At 37.5% G+C, this 18,101-nt stretch overlaps 1 protein-coding gene and 1 pseudogene across 1 annotated transcript in view; one reads left to right on the forward strand and one right to left on the reverse strand.

The window, feature by feature from the left end:
• Window positions 1–1,145: 1,145 nt before the first annotated feature.
• Window positions 1,146–18,101, reverse strand: part of LOC145981553 (transcription initiation factor TFIID subunit 10-like) — a 34,560-nt gene continuing 17,604 nt past the window's right edge. Inside the window, exons 2-4 of the mRNA XM_083114872.1 lie at window positions 13,840–13,998; window positions 9,145–9,209; window positions 1,146–3,261 (exon numbers count right to left, since the gene is read on the reverse strand). Of these exons, the coding sequence (XP_082970998.1) occupies window positions 3,060–3,261; window positions 9,145–9,209; window positions 13,840–13,980 (408 nt within the window). The 5' untranslated portion in view covers window positions 13,981–13,998 and the 3' untranslated portion in view covers window positions 1,146–3,059. The remainder of the gene's footprint in view (window positions 3,262–9,144; window positions 9,210–13,839; window positions 13,999–18,101) is intronic.
• Window positions 15,997–17,112, forward strand: LOC145981402 (histone-lysine N-methyltransferase SETMAR pseudogene; annotated as a pseudogene).

The raw sequence follows: 18,101 nt of genomic DNA on the forward strand, positions 1-18,101 counted from the left end.
CCCTTTCTTTCAGCCCCCATGTTTACAAACCTGGCAGGGTTTCTGTGATGTCTTAAAGATGAAACTTCTCAGAGTGTCTGCTATTTCCAGCACTGTAAAGCATGTAACACACTTGTTTTAAAGAGGAAAGACAAAGTAAGCAGAAGCATAAATTTACTCACGGTTATTGCTGGAAAAAGAGCAACTCTTAATCCACTGTACATATTTCTCCATCTAATTTTTTGGATCCTGCAGTTCAAATCAGACAGAACCTTTTTCCTAGCACATCTTACCTTCACACTAGGGATGGCCAAAAATATCAGAATTCCCGAAAATTTAAAATCTCAATTAGGAAATTTTACTACCTGGATTTCAGGGGCAATCCAAATTTCAGAGAGAGGTTAAACAATTTTTTGGGTAGAATTTTTAACAAAGTTTCGTCTTCCTCATATTACGATCATATACTCTGTAGGAAAAAAGAATCTATTTGGCCATCCCTACTTCACACGTCGTGTACAAACACTCTTATCATTATCAATGTAGAAAGAGTCCCTTTCATTAGTCTTTTCTTTGGTGTAATTCCTAGTAATTCAGATTTTAAATCACGTTCGTAATATTATAGTAAAATATGTTAGCAACCTTAAATTTTGTATTTTCGATAGGATTTGCTCTCAAAAGTTTTTGGAACTTCTCATCACATGAAAAATGTATGGTAAACAAACTCAGAATTTTCTTCATAATGTGGACACGTGCTTACAGCACCGTGAGATACTATTACTCAGGTACTAGAATATGAATCACATGACCTTGGCCTTTACCTTGGAGAAATATTGCTAAATCTTCCAAACCAAACATAAAATACACCATATGCTCAATTGGCCTCATAATAAACTTTTTTTCTCTTGACAGTGAACATTACATATGCTCATATGCTACATGCTTTTCATATAGTCTAAATTGAATAAAAAAATTATTTACTTCAGCACCAGACATCATGTATTACTAGTGCAGGTATCACCTCTAGTCTTATAGACCAGCACTTGACACTTCTCTTTGAGTAGTGCCACTTGGCAGTCATTGGTGCTCAAAAGGCTCTTGCACCATGGGGTTTAGTTGTGTCAATAGAAAACATGTCAGAATAGATACCACAAGAAAAGTAATGCAAATGCTACACTAATTGGCTTTATTTAATGGGTACAAAAAGTAAAATATTTGTAATACACAATAAAAAATACTTTTAACTGCCATCCAAAACACTTCTAAAATCTTTAATTGTATTGCATACTGTAGTATATACCTCTTCTTATATGGTTTGCAAAATTACAGTGATAAAGTTGTTGCAAGGTTCAATGCTGTGCTGGCAGGCTGCATTCTGCTACATGCTGCACACACCAAAACTTTGGTATAATTCTTGAAGCTTTCCTGGTGGCGAATGATGATGAGGTTTTCTCGGGATATCAACCAAGTGATTTCCGGGTAGGCTTCCGAGCTTTTGAGAGCTAACCAGGCCCGTAGCCAGGGGAGGCTTAGCCCCCCTCTGGAACTGCCATCAGCCCCCTCGACATTAGGCAAAACAATTCTGTGTAATTTGTTTGCAGTGAAAATATAGACAGCAGATATCATTTTGCTCACAACTTTGGTGAAGGATAAATTCACAGACCATGAACAACAGCTAATACATTTGTTCATCTTATTTATAAGAAGAAGTCTAAGTTGCGGCAAGTATTTAGAAGATTCTCTTCTCTAGACTCTAGAAAGTTCTTTCCCAGGGGAGCTTCTTTATCTGTACCTTCGCCGCCCTTATCGCAACCTCCAGTTTAGAAAGATATCTGCCAATTCGATGTCATCATGCAAATTCCCTCCGCTTCTGCGTCACAGGTCAACAGCCCCCAAGTCGGAAGGAAGGGGAGATTCATTGCTTCCGCTGGGGATGGAATGTACTGTAACCACTATGATTTAATATTGTGCATTTTTGCTTGTGTGATATAAATATCTGCATCATCAATAGTAGTATGGAGTGTGCAGTAAGGGATGATTTCAGTGGGACTCAACACTTCAAAAATCGATCTTTTAATGTAGTATTTGTATGATATTTCTAAATTTCATTTAACTTAATGACCACTTCCCCCTTCCCCAATCCCTCCCACACACACATAATTTACCTTCTTTTAATAGTGTTAAACTTTTGAAAATTACTCTTGGTTTACAAAGCCCCCTGATAACCTATGAGCCCTCCCTACGTAGCTACGGGCCTGGAGCTAATGTCGCTCTCATAAAAGATGCAATAGCCATCCATGGCGAAAAAGAAATCCTCAAGAGACATGGGAATCGAACTGGCAATAGTCGACTGGGAGCACGGGCATCGGAGAGACGGTACCTGATTTGCCAGCCACCTACACCAAATACATATAACCTCACCCTGACACATCTGTGCACTTCAATCCCTGGAGATGAGAGTGATGTTATAGTGGAACCACGAGCAAAACAACCTGCGCAGACCCGCGACTCCTGTGCACCATACCCCCGAGAGTAGGGGAGGGGGAGAGTGGACCATGCTTCCTTATGGCCCGAGGAGGAGGGAAGAAGGGAAAGCTGCGAGGGTACTTTCATCCCAAGGTTTTTTTCCTTGTGGTCGATTTATAGCTCTCGAAAGCCTATCTGGAAATCACTTGGTTGATATCCCGAGCTCTTCATAATTTTGATACGTTGCAAATGTGATAAGGCAGCCACATGAATAAGTAGAAATATATGAACAAGTGTTCTTGTGTTACCAGATAAGTTAATTCGGTGTTAGCATCCAATGTTCCAAGTGCATACATTGCTCTCATCATCCCTGAAATGTTGGACGCTAACATCGATTTAACCTGAGCGGTAATTCAAGAACACTTGTTCGAATCACATTGCCAGGAAAGTTACAATTTCTACTTTAGAAATGTATGGCCTGGAGAAGAGAGGAAAGGCCCAATAATGACATCAAAATGTAATCAAGAATTTCATGCTGTATACATTAAATCTTCCACAGAGTCCATGTGCTAAAAAATTAGTTCCTGTAACACTTGCACTTTATTATTCAATGTTCTTTACACAAAATAATGGGGTTTCTTCACAGTGATGCCATACTCGGATAAAGCAGGAGTCAAATCTTCCATAGTTAAAGCATAGCGTCTATCTTTGCCCTTTGTTTTTGTCGTTTGGTTTGAGCTGCGGGTCTTGCAATGTTGCAAAGCATCATTGGCTATGTCAGAGATGAACTTCTGAGCTGACAATGACACAAGACGAACTCTGGAAAGAAATGAAGGTAAATTTGCTACATAAGCATCACAATGAAGCAGGGTGGATAAAAATTATGATTTTTATTTCAAAAAATAATTTTTGATGATTATTTTTATTTAAATAGATTTTCTTTAATTAAAAAAAAAACATGTTCAAAATTGCTGGTATGATTTTTGGCACATACATATAGACATTTTTTTTATATATAAAAAGGCTCTTTCTAGTAAACGGCTCTGAAAAATATTTGAACAAGTTGATTAAAGCAAATAAAAATTATATGTTATTTTGTTTCTGATACTATGAACCTACTATGGAATTGTTTGTTGAGTGTGTTAATGAAACTATAATACATAATTTCAGTAACTTTTCTTCCAGTGAAAATAAAACATTCTAGATGTACTCCATAATAGTAACTTAAAATATTTTTTTTATTTTGAAGTCATTGTAACTGAATTTTGGCAATGCTTTTAATAATAGATTGCAAAATATCAGCTGCCATGTTTATTTACAGTTTAATGATAATGACACTATTTATGGTTTAACATGATTAGTATTTTGTATATTTTTCTGCACAAAATGTTTGCTATTTTTACCTATAAAAATTATTGAATATTAAATCAAGAAAATTAAAGTGTGTTTACAGTTTACGTATTACATTTCCTTCCGTATGAGCTTCATCCCATCAGTACATATTTTTTCCCCCTTTCTATTCCTTTCGTAGAGCCTAATGACCACTATTAAATGATTACGAGATTAATGCATTTTCACCAAAAGTTTTTCTGATATCTACAAAATTCTTATGTACATTAAAGTGATTTAAATCAACCTGACTTAAATCAAACCACATTGCAAGGAAGTAAAGCAAAACACTATTGCTTCATGGCTGATCACTAAAACTAGATATTCTTGGGGAGGTATATTGTCACTTTTGCACATGCGAAGGCTGTACACCAAGTAACAGCTAGGTTCAGATTTTTCTGGGGGAAAAAAATTACAGAACATTGCTAACTAAAATAATTAACTAAATATCGAAGAAGGCATGTTAAGTACACAGAACATGTACTCAGCCAAATTTAATCTTCCTGAACAGTAGATTGTCTACAAATGTTCCTATGAGTTACTGAGTTTGTTTTTAAGTCCACTTTGTGCACAGATAGGTTAATCGGGACTGGAAATGGTTTTAAAAAACGTGAAAGGCAAACTTGTTTGATTCAGAAGAAAACAGCTGCTATTGTCCACACTATTTAGGAAAGCAGTCACCCAAAAGTGGTTTAAATAGCCTTTCTGGGCAAATCTTTGTAGATTGTGTCTTTGATCTTTACAGCAGCTATGAATGAAGTGTAAGAAAACAAACCCAAGAATCTGAACTGACAAAACTGATTCAGTTCATGCACTGGGATACATTATAACAACTCTTCAAACTGCTTTCCTAGTTGAAGTTCACTATGATGTTTCTTATAGAAACCCCATTATAGTACATGATGCATGAAAATGCCTCTGACTTTGTAGTTGTGCATGACAATTGTGGAATGGGCAAATAATAGCTCTATAGTCCATGTTCTACCTCATGACTAGACCTCGGATTTTAAACTATTTTTTTCCTTTGCAGGTAAATAAGAAATAAGTTATGTCAGCGTTTAATTAAAAAATGCAACAAGTGATCAAGTTTTATAGTGCCTAAACCAAACCTTTTCTTAGGTTTTTATATATTTTTTTAAGGTTTTACATTATTTTTACATCACACAGAGGTATTTGTTCTGTTTGGTAATGAAAAATCCAATGACTAACTTGATTGAAACATTCTCTCTGCCTATTTCCCTATCTCTAAATCCATAATGTTTTTCGAAGCTCTAAACAAAGCAAAATGTCTGGCGCCACTTTTGCCTGCACAGTCCAAAGTGCAAACTTCTGATCCGCTAAATTTTGGTGCTTTCTAGCATTCAAATTTGCACCACTGACTAAGCATCTGTTTAAAGATCATTTTCAGCATACAAGATGATTCTTACAGATAAAATCGGGGTTTTGTCTGAGGATGATAATGTGAAAAATATTGTTATGTATTGTGGAGGAAATAATACATAATTCATTTATCATATTGATTAATAACTTTTGCTAACAGTACAAGTATTAGTATTACAATAATTAGTGGATAATTTTGAAAGTGATGCATATAAATGAAAATTTGGTTAGAAAAATAATATTTTTGATGGTTACATACAGGGCTCGAAAATCACCAGGTTGCCATTGCGACTAAAAATTTCAGCCTGGCGACTGTGATCTTTTGCTGTAATATTGCCGTTTTTTTAAGTTTGCATTTACAAAATAATTAAGATTATAAGTTCAAATTGCAGTACAGAGTAAGTTAGTTAGCAAATGATTTTTTTTATCAACGTTGTGAACATCCCATAGAATCAGTAACCATTTCTTACTCTTTGTCCCCCAACCCTCATTTCCCGCTTTCTCACATGATTTAGTGATGTTTTGAATATGGTGATGCTCAGCTTCTTATAGATTCATTGATTTTTGATTGATTTGCTTTCTTTTACTTCGCTTTTTGTGCCATTTTTGCGAAGATTGGGATGAGTGATGATATGATGAATGAACACTCACAAACATCCATGCCCATGCTGGGAATCAAACCCGGGACCCCTGGTGTCATAGTGCGATGTGATAACCACTCTGCCACAGGGGCCGGCTTAGCTTCTTATAGTAGTTTTATGCATTACAGATGTGCGGTACAGAATTTCTTGGGTCGGGGTGGGAAATTTTTAAAATCTCAATATTCGGGATGGGAAATGTTCGAAACATCCCGAAACTCTGAAAATCTCTAGTTCTACACATCATTTTCACCTAAGTGCTTGTTTTTGCATTTCCTGGTACAAAAACTTACCATTTCAAATAAGTTCCAGACATTTACAGTGCAGAAAACTTCCAGAATTAACGACTCTTTAAAATGACCATTCGGTATTTCCCGACTGCTTGGTATCCCAAAAAGTTGGGAAGTTATTTCCTGAAGTCGGGATCAGAACAGAATTTTTTTTCCCCGATCCCAACTTTTCGGGATCCCGCACACCCCTAGTTTGCACAATTGCTAGTAGGTGGTTTCCTGGCGACTGATTTTCAGAACTGGCACCTAGCTCTGAAGATTTTTCGAGCACTGGTTACATATATCTATTAAACTTTCTCACGGTTCCTTTCAAAATCTGTTTATAACAAGTGTACCTAATTAGTATTTTTAAGGATCTTTGAACCATTTTAAGTTTTTTGGAACCTACTTCAGGATTTTTAAAGGCTAATTTAATATTTATAGAACCTATTTTATGATTTTTAGAACCTATTTTCGGATTTTAATGACCTATTTTATGATTTTTAGTCTATTTTAGGAAGCTAAAAGTACATTTTTTTTAGACTTTTCGGGATCCTGCACACCCCTAGTTTGCACAATTGCTAGTGGGTGGTTTCCTGGTGACTGATTTTCAGAGCTGGCACCTAGCTCTGAAGATTTTTCGAGCACTGGTTACATATATCTATTAAACTTTCTCATGGTTTGTTTCAAATTTTGTTTATAACAATTGTACCTAATTAGTATTTTTCAGGATCTTTGAACCATTTTAAGTTTTTTGGAACCTACTTCAGGATTTTTAAAGGCTAATTTAATATTTTTAGAACCTATTTTATGATTTTTAGTCTAATTAGGAACCTAAAAGTACATTTTTTAGAACCTAAAAATCCGAGGTCTACTCATGACTCAGCAAAGATGGTAGCTGTGAAAATAGGCATCTACCTATCACATAGTCAGTCAAGGGTTAAAGACTGTTACTGCTTCCTTTGTACAAGGTTGGGTAAGAAAGCCAGTATTATGTAGATATTTCAGTGAAAATTATGTAAGTAAAAGAGGAATTTATTGGAAAATAATGCTGATACATTGACAAATGTATGCTGTTTACAGTATAATTAAAATCAAATCTCACTTTTTGAAGACATTCCCAGCAAACAATGTCTGCCTGAATGCTGACTGCTAGGGAATTTGGAGTAGCATGCTAGATTTTCTTGAGTCACTGCTTCATGCAATATTACAGAAATGTATCAGTTGACTTATGGCTTGCCACGCTGTGTGATGACCAGGATACTGCACACAAGTAGCATTAAATTATATGGATCATTATGCATTCATCCACAACTGGCTAGTCTCAACCACCATGAATGACACAGAATTAAGTGGCAGGTAGCACAATAGCCAGTGTCGGCAATTAAAGGGAGCATAGGGAGTCAGTTTCCCCCACCACCACTTTTTGCCATTTTTGCCCTCGCGTTATAACCTCTTAATGCTAAGCCTTGTCTACCAAGGAAAAGTAAACTGTCCTTGTCCCTCCCCCCAGTTTTGGCACCCAATCGCTGCAACTGTCACTAGCAGTTGAAAATAGTGTGACCAATCTGTAATATATGTCCTAGTGCAATTACACTTGGTGCTTTTTGTTGAAAATGGAGATGGAATTATTTATAATTGAAATCGAAAACAAAAATCCATTTGGGACATATCCAGTAAAAAATACAGTAATAAGGAATTATAAAAATATCAGATAAGTAAAGAAAGTATAAAGATACTAATGATCATACACTCAGTTTTCAAGTAATTAGATATAGCTTTGATGTCACTGGCTGCACAACTGATGGTGATACTGGTAATTGTTCTTTTAGCTCTGCTCACTTGCAAACCCCCATCATCTTGACCTGGTTGTCCAGTGCACACCCACCCTTATGATCACCAGCTTATCCATAACTTCTTAACCCAGAATAGCAGAGAAAGGAAAGAACCCTTGGACATCAATGGTGGAGTCATTATATTCAAAACAAGTTTCTACAGTGAATGTATGGTGATTATCCAACCATACAGCACATACAACACTGCCATAGTACATGTATTTCTTTCTGATATAAATTTTGCTGAACCCTTTATTAGTAATACACTAATCCCAGGCACATATCTAGAAATATGTTGTTTTTTATTTCAGGGGGGGGGGGGTTGAACCAAGGATCTCAGGAATAATAATAATGTTTACATTAAAATAATTATATTATTATTACACGAATAGGTAAAATGACTGTATAAGAATAGCGATATAATAGTGCATATTCATTACGTAGCTTACCTGTAGTTAACATCGGAATAATTTACATAAAAGTAAGTGTCCTGGCAATGCAATTAATGTCAAATAGATGAATAATTGAACACTTATCGAATAACAAAAATGATGTTACATGTTGTTGGAGAAAAGTAAGTTTCTGATTAATATTTTATGCATATTATTTTGAGTAGTAGTGTACATAAATTTTCTTTGTAATTCAAAGCCGTATGATCCCAATATAATCCTTGCCTTCTAAAAAGTTCAGAGGAAATTAATAACCATCGATTATGCAACAAAAGCTAATATTTTCATTACTTAATTGTAGTATTTGGTAAGATGCCTGGACCCCCCTAAATACGTCCTTCAAAGCTGTATGATCCCAATATAATCTTTCTCTTCCAATAAGTTCAGAGGAAATTATACAACAAATGCTAAACGAGTATATTTGCATTATTTAATTTTCATACTTAATAAGTCTTTCTGGTGGGGAGGAGTGGATCTGGACCCCCTAAATAAATACGTCCTTCGTGTCCTTCAAAGCCATTTGATCCCAATATAATCCTTGTCTTCCAATAAGTTCAGAGGAAATTATACAACACAGGCTAAATGCATATATTTTTTCATTATATAATATTAGTACTTAAGTCCTTCAGGGGTGGGGGTCCGGACCCCCTGAAACCCCCCTAAATACATATTTGACTAATCCTTCCATGACAAAAGCTGATAAACAGTAGCACCATTATGTACACTGGAAAAAGCTACTTACATCCTCGGATCAGAGGCCTCAAATCCAGCTGAGTGGAGATAAAATGCAGACACAGCATCTGGAATCTGGAATATAATATTAAAGCAAAGTTAGTGCTAATGGTGATCCATACAGATATGAGGTTTTCAGTTAATTCTTAGACACTAATGCATTCTCTAGTATGAAAATAGTGTATGTATCATCCAGTTACATGTTGTACCTTTCCCATGTATACCACTTACCATCGCTTATATCTTTAGCTAACAGTAACATTTGCATAAATACAATATACACTGACTGTGTGTCACACTTGTTTCCGGGTCAGTGGGAATGTGCTTTAAGTGAGTGAGGCAGACTGGGACAGGAACCAGTCAGTCAAAATTACTGACCAAATAATGACCAATTTAGTTACAACCTAGTGATAAGTTAAAATAATATAATAACCCATGGCCCAACAGCTCATGAGGGCCAAGGCTAACATACCCAATGCCATCCTCACTCCCACCAGAGCTGGAAGATCATCCAGCCAGTTACGGGGTGACGTGTGGTCAGCACGATGAACCCCCAGTCATGGTTGTAGGTTTCCATGACTGGGTTACGCTTCCCCAAGGAGACTCGAACTTGCGCTTCCCGTAGTCAGGCCCAAAGCCTAACACCTTAGATTGGAAAGCCACAGTGCGGGACTAGTGATAGGTTAGCATATGAAAGTAAACTGGAATTTCATTGAAAATATATGGTTTCTGACATTCATATCCCTCCTAGTCAGTCCTTTGCTTATTTTATTTCTTAAATGCAAAACTAATGCTTTTATGAAGAATAAATGTGTTTATTGATTTGGCACACTCAGAAGATGTGCTACATAGAAATTTAAGCAGAATATACGGCTGTTCGTAAACTCCAGCCAAGTCAGCCGAAGCTGGCTACATCTGTTCTTAAACTCAATCCAAGTACGGCTAGCTCCGCCCACTTCCGGCTCCCTGACGTCACGGTGACGTATCCGGCTTACTTGGCTCGTAAGATTCGTAAGCCGTTCTCGATGCGACTGAGTTGGCTGACTGCAGACGAAAACTAGCAGAAAACACGACGCACCAGCTTTCAATGGCCGGCAATCATTTATTTGATGCCTTCGTAAGTCAGACAAGCCAACTGAAGGAAAAGATGTAGTTAATATTATCTTATAATTTTTTCCGTAGATGTTATATATGGGAAAAATATGCAAAAACTGGTATCCGAAGAAAAAAGAATAAAACAATAAAAAAAAGTTTTTTCATTTGAACTGCAATGAAATAAATATTTTAAAGCTATTTCATTTACCATAATTCAACGTTATTAGTTTGTGTTAATACACGGTACACTAAACTAAATTCACCAACCAATAAAATACTAGAAAATAATAATTTTTGATATGTAGCACGGCCGTGTATGTAGGCATACAGTTGATTCAGTTTTTTTCCGTTATTTTTTGTGCCAATTTATAAAATTTGTCAAAATATCATAATAATTTATATTGATAGCCGAGCTTTATATAAAGGTGAGATTTAGTGCCATTTACACCTAATACTACATCTAAAAGAGAGTCCACTGCTTTTAAACATGCTCAAGATTCAAGCAGACGATCCACCACGCCATAATCCACGCTGTTCGTAAACTGCAGCATGGAACAGCTTCGCTAGTGACGTCGACGTGACGTTTTCTATGACGTCTGCGCAATCCACTCGTAAGACCTGGGCTGAGTTGGCTGGAGTTTACGAACAACAGTAATGCCTCCAGTACATGTCATTCCTCTACCAACTGAGCTGCTGAGCCAGCCATGTATTTATTAGATTTAAAATTAAATAAAAGATTTTGATTTGATTTGATATTTGTTGTTTAGCGTCACTTTTCTACCACCTTTGGCTAATTGCAAAGATGAGCACCATCGAGGTTGACTTTTTCAAACAGAAATTACGAGGGTCACTATTTATATTTTGAGCCTAACAATGAAAAAACAGGAATTTGGCATTGAAAACTGCTTTATTGTTTTTCGAAGTATTCTCCTTTATGGTCAATACACTTTCGCATTCGTATGAACCATTTGTCAAAGCAGTTTTTCCAATCTTCTTGAGACACCTCCATAATATGGTTTTTGAACGCATCAACGGCATCTTCCGCCGACAAAAATCGTTGTCCACGCAATTTATTCTTGACATTCGGGAACAAGAAGAAGTCATTGGGTGCCAAATCAGGACTGTACGGCGGATGACCCATCAATTCGATTTTTTGACTGTTCATAAAGTCGGTTGTTAGACGAGATGTGTGACAGCTGGCATTGTCTTGATGAAGAATGATCCGACGGCGTTTGTTTGTTTTCCGTATTTGACCGAAGACCTCTGGCAAACAAATTGTTGTGTACCATTCAGAATTGACTGTTCTACGTTCCTCTAAAGGCACAGTTGCCACATGACCAGTTTTCCCGAAAAAACAGGCGACCATTTGTTTCGATGTGCTTCGAGCGCGAACAACTTTTGTTGGATTGGGTTCATCTTGAAACACCCATACAGTCGACTGCTCATATGCATATATCCATGCTTCGTCACCTGTTACAATCTTATATACGTATTTTGAAGCACCACCATTGTATTTCTTGAGCATTTGTTTGCACCAATTGACACGAGCGTCTTTTTGAGTTTTTGTCAAATTGTGTGGGATCCAACGAGAACGTACCTTTCTCACAGCTAAATGATCATGTAATATTTTATATATGCTGGTGGAACTAATGCCTATTGTTGCCTCAATCTCACAGTATGTCACATGACGATCTTGCAGTATTAGGTTTTGCACAGCATCAATGTTTTCTTGAACAAGAACTGATATTGGACGACCTTCGCGAATCTCGTCGGTGAGCGAATGGCGGCTAAGATTAAATTTGTTATACCAGCGTTTCACAGTGGCAAAGGATGGGGTTTCATCGCCAAATGTGGAAGTAAGTTGATCGATGCACTCTTGTCTTGATAATGCACGTCGAAAATCGTAAAAAATCATTGCACGAAAATGTTCACGAGTTAATTCCATTTTATTGTTGTCGCGCAATCTCCAAAGCAACATAAACAACACAAATGAAGCTATTGACAAAACATTTGAAGTACGTTATGGTCAATAATGCCAGACGATTCCGTGCAAATGTCAAATCGTGCCTAACTTCAATCAGTGTTACCAAGGCTCAAAATATAAATAGTGACCCTCGTATAAAAATAATCAAATACTCCCTCTGTCCCATAATTATTGTCCGGTACACCTTTGGTTGTTGTCTCATAATAATTGCCCGATATTGAAACTGTGACACTAGTGTATACAGAAGAAGAACATGAAGAGAAACACGGGAATGAGTCATACAACTTTATTACTCAAGGATCAGTACAAATTGTGCTTTCCATCTGCCTCTTCGTCTGTCATTCCTGTACTACCATTTGGCATACCGGACTATAATTATGGGACAGAGGGAGTAATTATTATTATTGAGTCCTCCTCTGTAGACGAGCGAGTTAAGGCATTCACTCGTCTTGAGATCGTTCGCTACGGGACGGCGTAGGTTCGAATCCGGCTCTGGTCGGAATTTATTCGGACTACGTATAGGGCCGGTGGAAACCCACCAACGTGAGAAAATTGGGGAGCTTCGAATGAGTAAGCATAATCCGGTCCCGGAAACCTACTATAAGGGCTGGGGATACGTCGGGCTGACCCCGCGACTATTACAACACTAGTTGCAGATCTCCACGCTTAGAGGTGACGAAGGAAAGCGTGGGAGGGAGACCAGCAGTCGGTAGGTAAGCCAAGGCCCTTCAGAGCTGTTGCGCAAAGGATTATTATAAACTACTAATAAACTATTATTTTGTCAAAGAATCATTATTATATCCTTGGGGGAAAATTACTTCATACATAAGATGAGTAAATATCATGCAAAACTGTTCTTTCTATTCTGTAATTAACTTTTACAGCCATCATTCATTTAGTCATGAAATTTATGTTGTGAGACCTCTCATATAAAGATCTCATTTTTGGAATTTCAATAAGTCACAGGGAACCTTTATTTAATTGGTTTAATTTTCTGAGTTTACTGCTGGTACACTAATTAACTAACATGAATTGAAGTATGTAATTTACGAAGAGACTGAACAAGTACTAGGGCAAATCGAAAAGTCTTTGCCCCTATTTTATTCAGCCGAAATATTAGTGTGCTCGAGAAACCGAGATATACATTCAATGCAGTAGGTTTTTCTTGGAACGGCCCAGCGTTAACTCTCGGCTGCTCTCCAAACTAGTGGTACGATGGGACAAATGGCTGAACTGCTGTGGTGACTACGTGGAAAAATAGTGCAAGGTACATAGAACAATTCCTATATTTTGATTCCCTGCATGTTTATTATTTTGGATGAAAAAAATTGAAGCAAAGACTTTTTGATTTGCCCTCGTAAATAAAAAAGACCACCATGTGTGATTTGCTCTCTACATCATCTACACCCTGTAAAAATTTACAGGTAATCACGGAAGAGAAATGTGACAAAAGAAGAAGATCAAATGTTCAACTCAAAGACCAGAAGTTCCTCTCTTGTGATTGAAATAAAAAAAAACAGGCATTTCGTTCTTGGTAGACTACATGCACCATTCCATCAAATTTCAATATCACTGGCACATTCCGCAAGTTATTCATATATCTATAGTGAAGGTGCATCCACTCACCGTTGGTGTGTAGTCCTCAAGCTGCAGCAGGAAGTCTGACACGGGTTGTCCTGCAGGTTTGATATCAGGCATTTCTTCTGCAGGGGACATTGGGGTCGAGGGCCTCTGTCCGGAGTTGTCGTTTCCTGCACTGGAATTCATGGTCACAGCAGACTAAGCCTGGAAAAGAGAGAGAATATTGTTTGATTGACTTTGTTTTTAAGTACAACTTATGCAGAGGTATGCTAATCAGAACTGGACCTACAGTTTAAAGTGGGATCCAAACCATGGCCGTAGGCAGGTAAAAATTTCTGGGGGGGTTCACTCATAATTGTTCCCATGGGTGTCGCAAGAAATTTGAATAATAGAAATAATAACAATAATGATTGGTAATTAATAATAATTAAAATTTCATAATAAATAACTAATTAATTCCAAACATATTATTATTATTATTACTGTCCTTATATCCTTGAGGAGATTTTTCTACTCTATCCATCAGAAGTGTGAATATGCAGCAGAATTTTTTTTTTTACGTTTCATGCAGTGCATACTGAAATGCACAGCTACTATATTTTGTTATTAAATTTTAGATACCTCTATAAAAAGCTTTAATAGTAAGAGAGAAATTTTAGTCATAAAGATTATGTTGTTTGACCATTCACATAAAATTTAATTTTTGGAATTTTGAAAACTGTGGAAAACAGTTATTCTTTGGATTAAATGGTAAACCATAACCTGGTGCCTGTATTGTAACCTCAATTTTTTGATCTAATGCCGTTTTTTGTTGGTTATTCTGTTTGAATACTAACTGGACTTTATTTCCGTTATTAACAATAAAACTAACAAACGTTCTGCTATTTTGTAACTTGCAATAACCAATGTCAATTCGGGGGAGTGGTTCTAGAGATCAGTTCGATCCCACTTTCCGGCGCTCATATTATTCCTATACTTATCATATCAGACATCATTATATACAACCACTATGCACTATACAAGTATGTGCTTTATAGGACCACATATAGGTTAAATGTATGTACTTTATCCACCGCTGGGTGAAGTGTAGTGAAGGTAATGCGCTACCAAGCTGGAATGGGAATTGTGGGACAATCACAAGGGAATTTTAAGTCTGATCCAGGAACAGCACTGGAAACAGTGTAGCAGAAGTGAAAATGAAGGTGAACTGCGATTCTGAGAATTGGATCAAATTTCAGAATTCAAAATGTTTGAAAATTCTAGCTAGATCATTTCATAATTGTCTCTTGTATTTTTGTGAAACTGCGAATACTTTTTTGAAAATGTGTTACACATTTTAGTTTCTGAACTCAGATTAATCCAACATGCGGGAAGTTTTGGGGGATTTGAACCCTAAACCTGCCCCCCTCTAAATACGGCCATGATCCAAACTACTATGTACCTGGGACCTTTTGGTTATGGCCTTGAGGGGGGGGGGATGAAGAATATACATGAACTAAATATGCATATTAAATTATTTACTTCACCTAGTTTTTTGTTTTGTGCGTAAACAGTCACTCAATGAAACTGTTTTTTATACATTTATTGCCAGGTTTGGACATGACTTCTAACATATACAGGGTGGTTCATAAGCACTTTTCCAAAATGTGAGAAAGAAAAGTATGCCCTAGTGTAAGCAAAAAAAAAAAAAAAAAAGGGGCTGTAAACCATTTGCAAGATAATTGGGAATGTATTGTGTTAGTATCTGCCACTGATAAGGTTTATGCACGATGGAACTATGGCACATTTTGCTTTTAACTGTGTGATAGCAGGGTGGACATTCTAAGATCATGATAAAATTCAAGTATAATTCCCGATTTTTAAGGCAAACTTTCCAGAAATTCAAGGGAACAAGCAGATATTTTCTCTATTTCAACCTTGCATATTACCACCTCTCACCACCCTCCCACTCACACAAATACATTAACAATATAAAGGTCTGTGTGATTCCAACGTATCCAAAAATTAATTTTCAATTCAATTGAATGGTATATAAATTTAAGGTGCAGAGTTTGCATTTGCCATTTCACGTACTCAAGACTAGAAATACATCTACAAACACAAGTCACAAATGTTACAGGAATATACCAGGTATCCAAAAAAGTTCGTGCCACTGGAACGAAAAGTGAAAGTCAAACGGCATGTGTCGGCAACCCTGTCTGGATGACGTCAAAAGTTTACATTCCCGGCAACCTTCAGTCAGTGCAGAGTTGGGAGGCGTGTCAGTCGCATAGACAGCAGGTCTGTAGGAACTACAATCCTGAAGGGAACATGTCAGTGTCAAAGGATGTTTTACGGCTGTGTTTACTGTATGAGTTCAAATTGAGCAGCAATGCTGCAGCCACTGCTCAAAAGATATGCTCCGCGTTTGGAGAGGCATCAGTGAGCAAGTGCACAGCGCGAAAGTGGTTCAGTCGCTTTGCATCGGGCGATGAGAGCCTCCAGGACAAGGCTCAAGCTGGACGCCCTGCCACTACCGACGAAGCCCTGCTGAAGGAGACCATTGAGCGTGATACACAGCAAACGTGCAAAGAAGTGTCGGAGGAAACCATTCAGTTGCATCTGCACAACCTCGGGAAGACTTGGAAGCTCAGTAAGTGGGTTCCTCACGTTTTGTCCGAGGAAAACAAACGCCAACGGCTCACCATTTGCGCATCATTGCTGTCACGCCACAAGAAAGCCCCATTCCTGGACCAGATATTGACATGTGACGAGAAATGGGTGTTATACAGTAACCGCAAAAGAAAACATCATTGGTCGTCCCCTGGTTCTGTTGCATTGACTCCCAAAGAAAACATTCATCAACAGAAGATTCTGCTCTGTGTTTGGTGGACCAGCGCTGGTGTTGTGCACTTTGAATTCCTAGAGCATGGCAAAACCATCACATCCGAGGTGTACTCGTCCCAGTTGCAAAGGGTTGCAGCTGCACTGCGTCCGAAGCAGCCAGCACTAGTCAACAGGAAAGGAGTGATCCTTCTTCAAGACAACGCTAGACCTCATACGGCGAAAGCGACCAAGGAGGTAATCAACACACTTGGTTGTGAAATTTTACCTCATCCTTCTTACTCCCACGACATTGCCCCATCCGACTTTCACTTGTTTTTGGCCATGGATAACCATTTGCGTGAGCAACAGTTCCGAAACCGAGATGATGTCACGCAGGTTATAGGACAATTTTTTGCTTCTAGGGACCAGAACATTTACAAACGTGGGATTTATAAGCTTGTATCTTGTTGGGAACATGTAATTCAAGCTGAAGTAGCTTATTTTGCTGAATAAAACACAATTGCCAGAAAATACAGAGTCTTTATTTCTCACTGCAATATACGGCATGAACTTTTTTGGGTAACTGGTAGCAATCTATGAAGATTGTTAATTGCACAAGAATTTCAAATTTACCTAATCAATTTCAAGATATCTCATCTAGTAATAATCTTGTGTGTGTCAAATAGATTGTTCTGCCAAGGACACTAAGAAAGCAAATGGATTGAGAGAATTCTGTTTTATTTTCGATGTACCTTTCTTTCCTTTTCCTTCCTCGATAAAAATAAAAACTGTGAAGCACTTGGTACAGGGCATTAATAAATATGTAATGGGATTTGAATTAATAAAAATTACAATTTTTCATGTTTACAGAGCAAATTCAAGCAGAATTCCCGGACCCAACAATTCACAGAACTTCCAGAATTCCAGGAATTCCCGGTGAATAGCGATCATTTGATAGCATCTAACTCAAAGACATAGTCAAGGATGTATCAGCTGAGGTGGGACTGTACCCTGGCCTCCCAGACAAATCTCTTTGCACCTGGGGTCATCTGAAAAATGTAGTATCCATATTTACATATTTTGCCTTTGCTCTGAATTATTCATTTGAACTACAGGATCTCAATAAGACATTTTGCATTTACATGCATTTTAAGGTCTGTACGACTCAATACCAACAAAAACAAATCATTATAGAACCTTGGTCTGTGTGTTTAAATTCAGAACATGCCTCATTATCTATAGAGCGACCACAAACAAAATAACCTTCGGCGAAAAGTCTCCGCACACCTCCTTTTTCTTCCATTCAACTCGGGCCATAAGGAAGCATGCTCCACTCTGCCCCTCCCCTACAAATGGGAATACAGTGCACAGTGGTCACAGGTCTGCGCAGTTTTTATTGCTTTTGGTTCCACTATAATAATCTGCCTGAATTTCACATCACTACACCTCTTCAAAAATATTCTGATCTAACTTTCACTTTCCAATAACAACCAGCTCAGTTA

This window comes from Lepisma saccharinum, chromosome 29 (assembly GCF_977018435.1).
Source record: "Lepisma saccharinum chromosome 29, izLepSacc3.1, whole genome shotgun sequence".
Lineage (NCBI taxonomy): Eukaryota > Metazoa > Arthropoda > Insecta > Zygentoma > Lepismatidae > Lepisma > Lepisma saccharinum.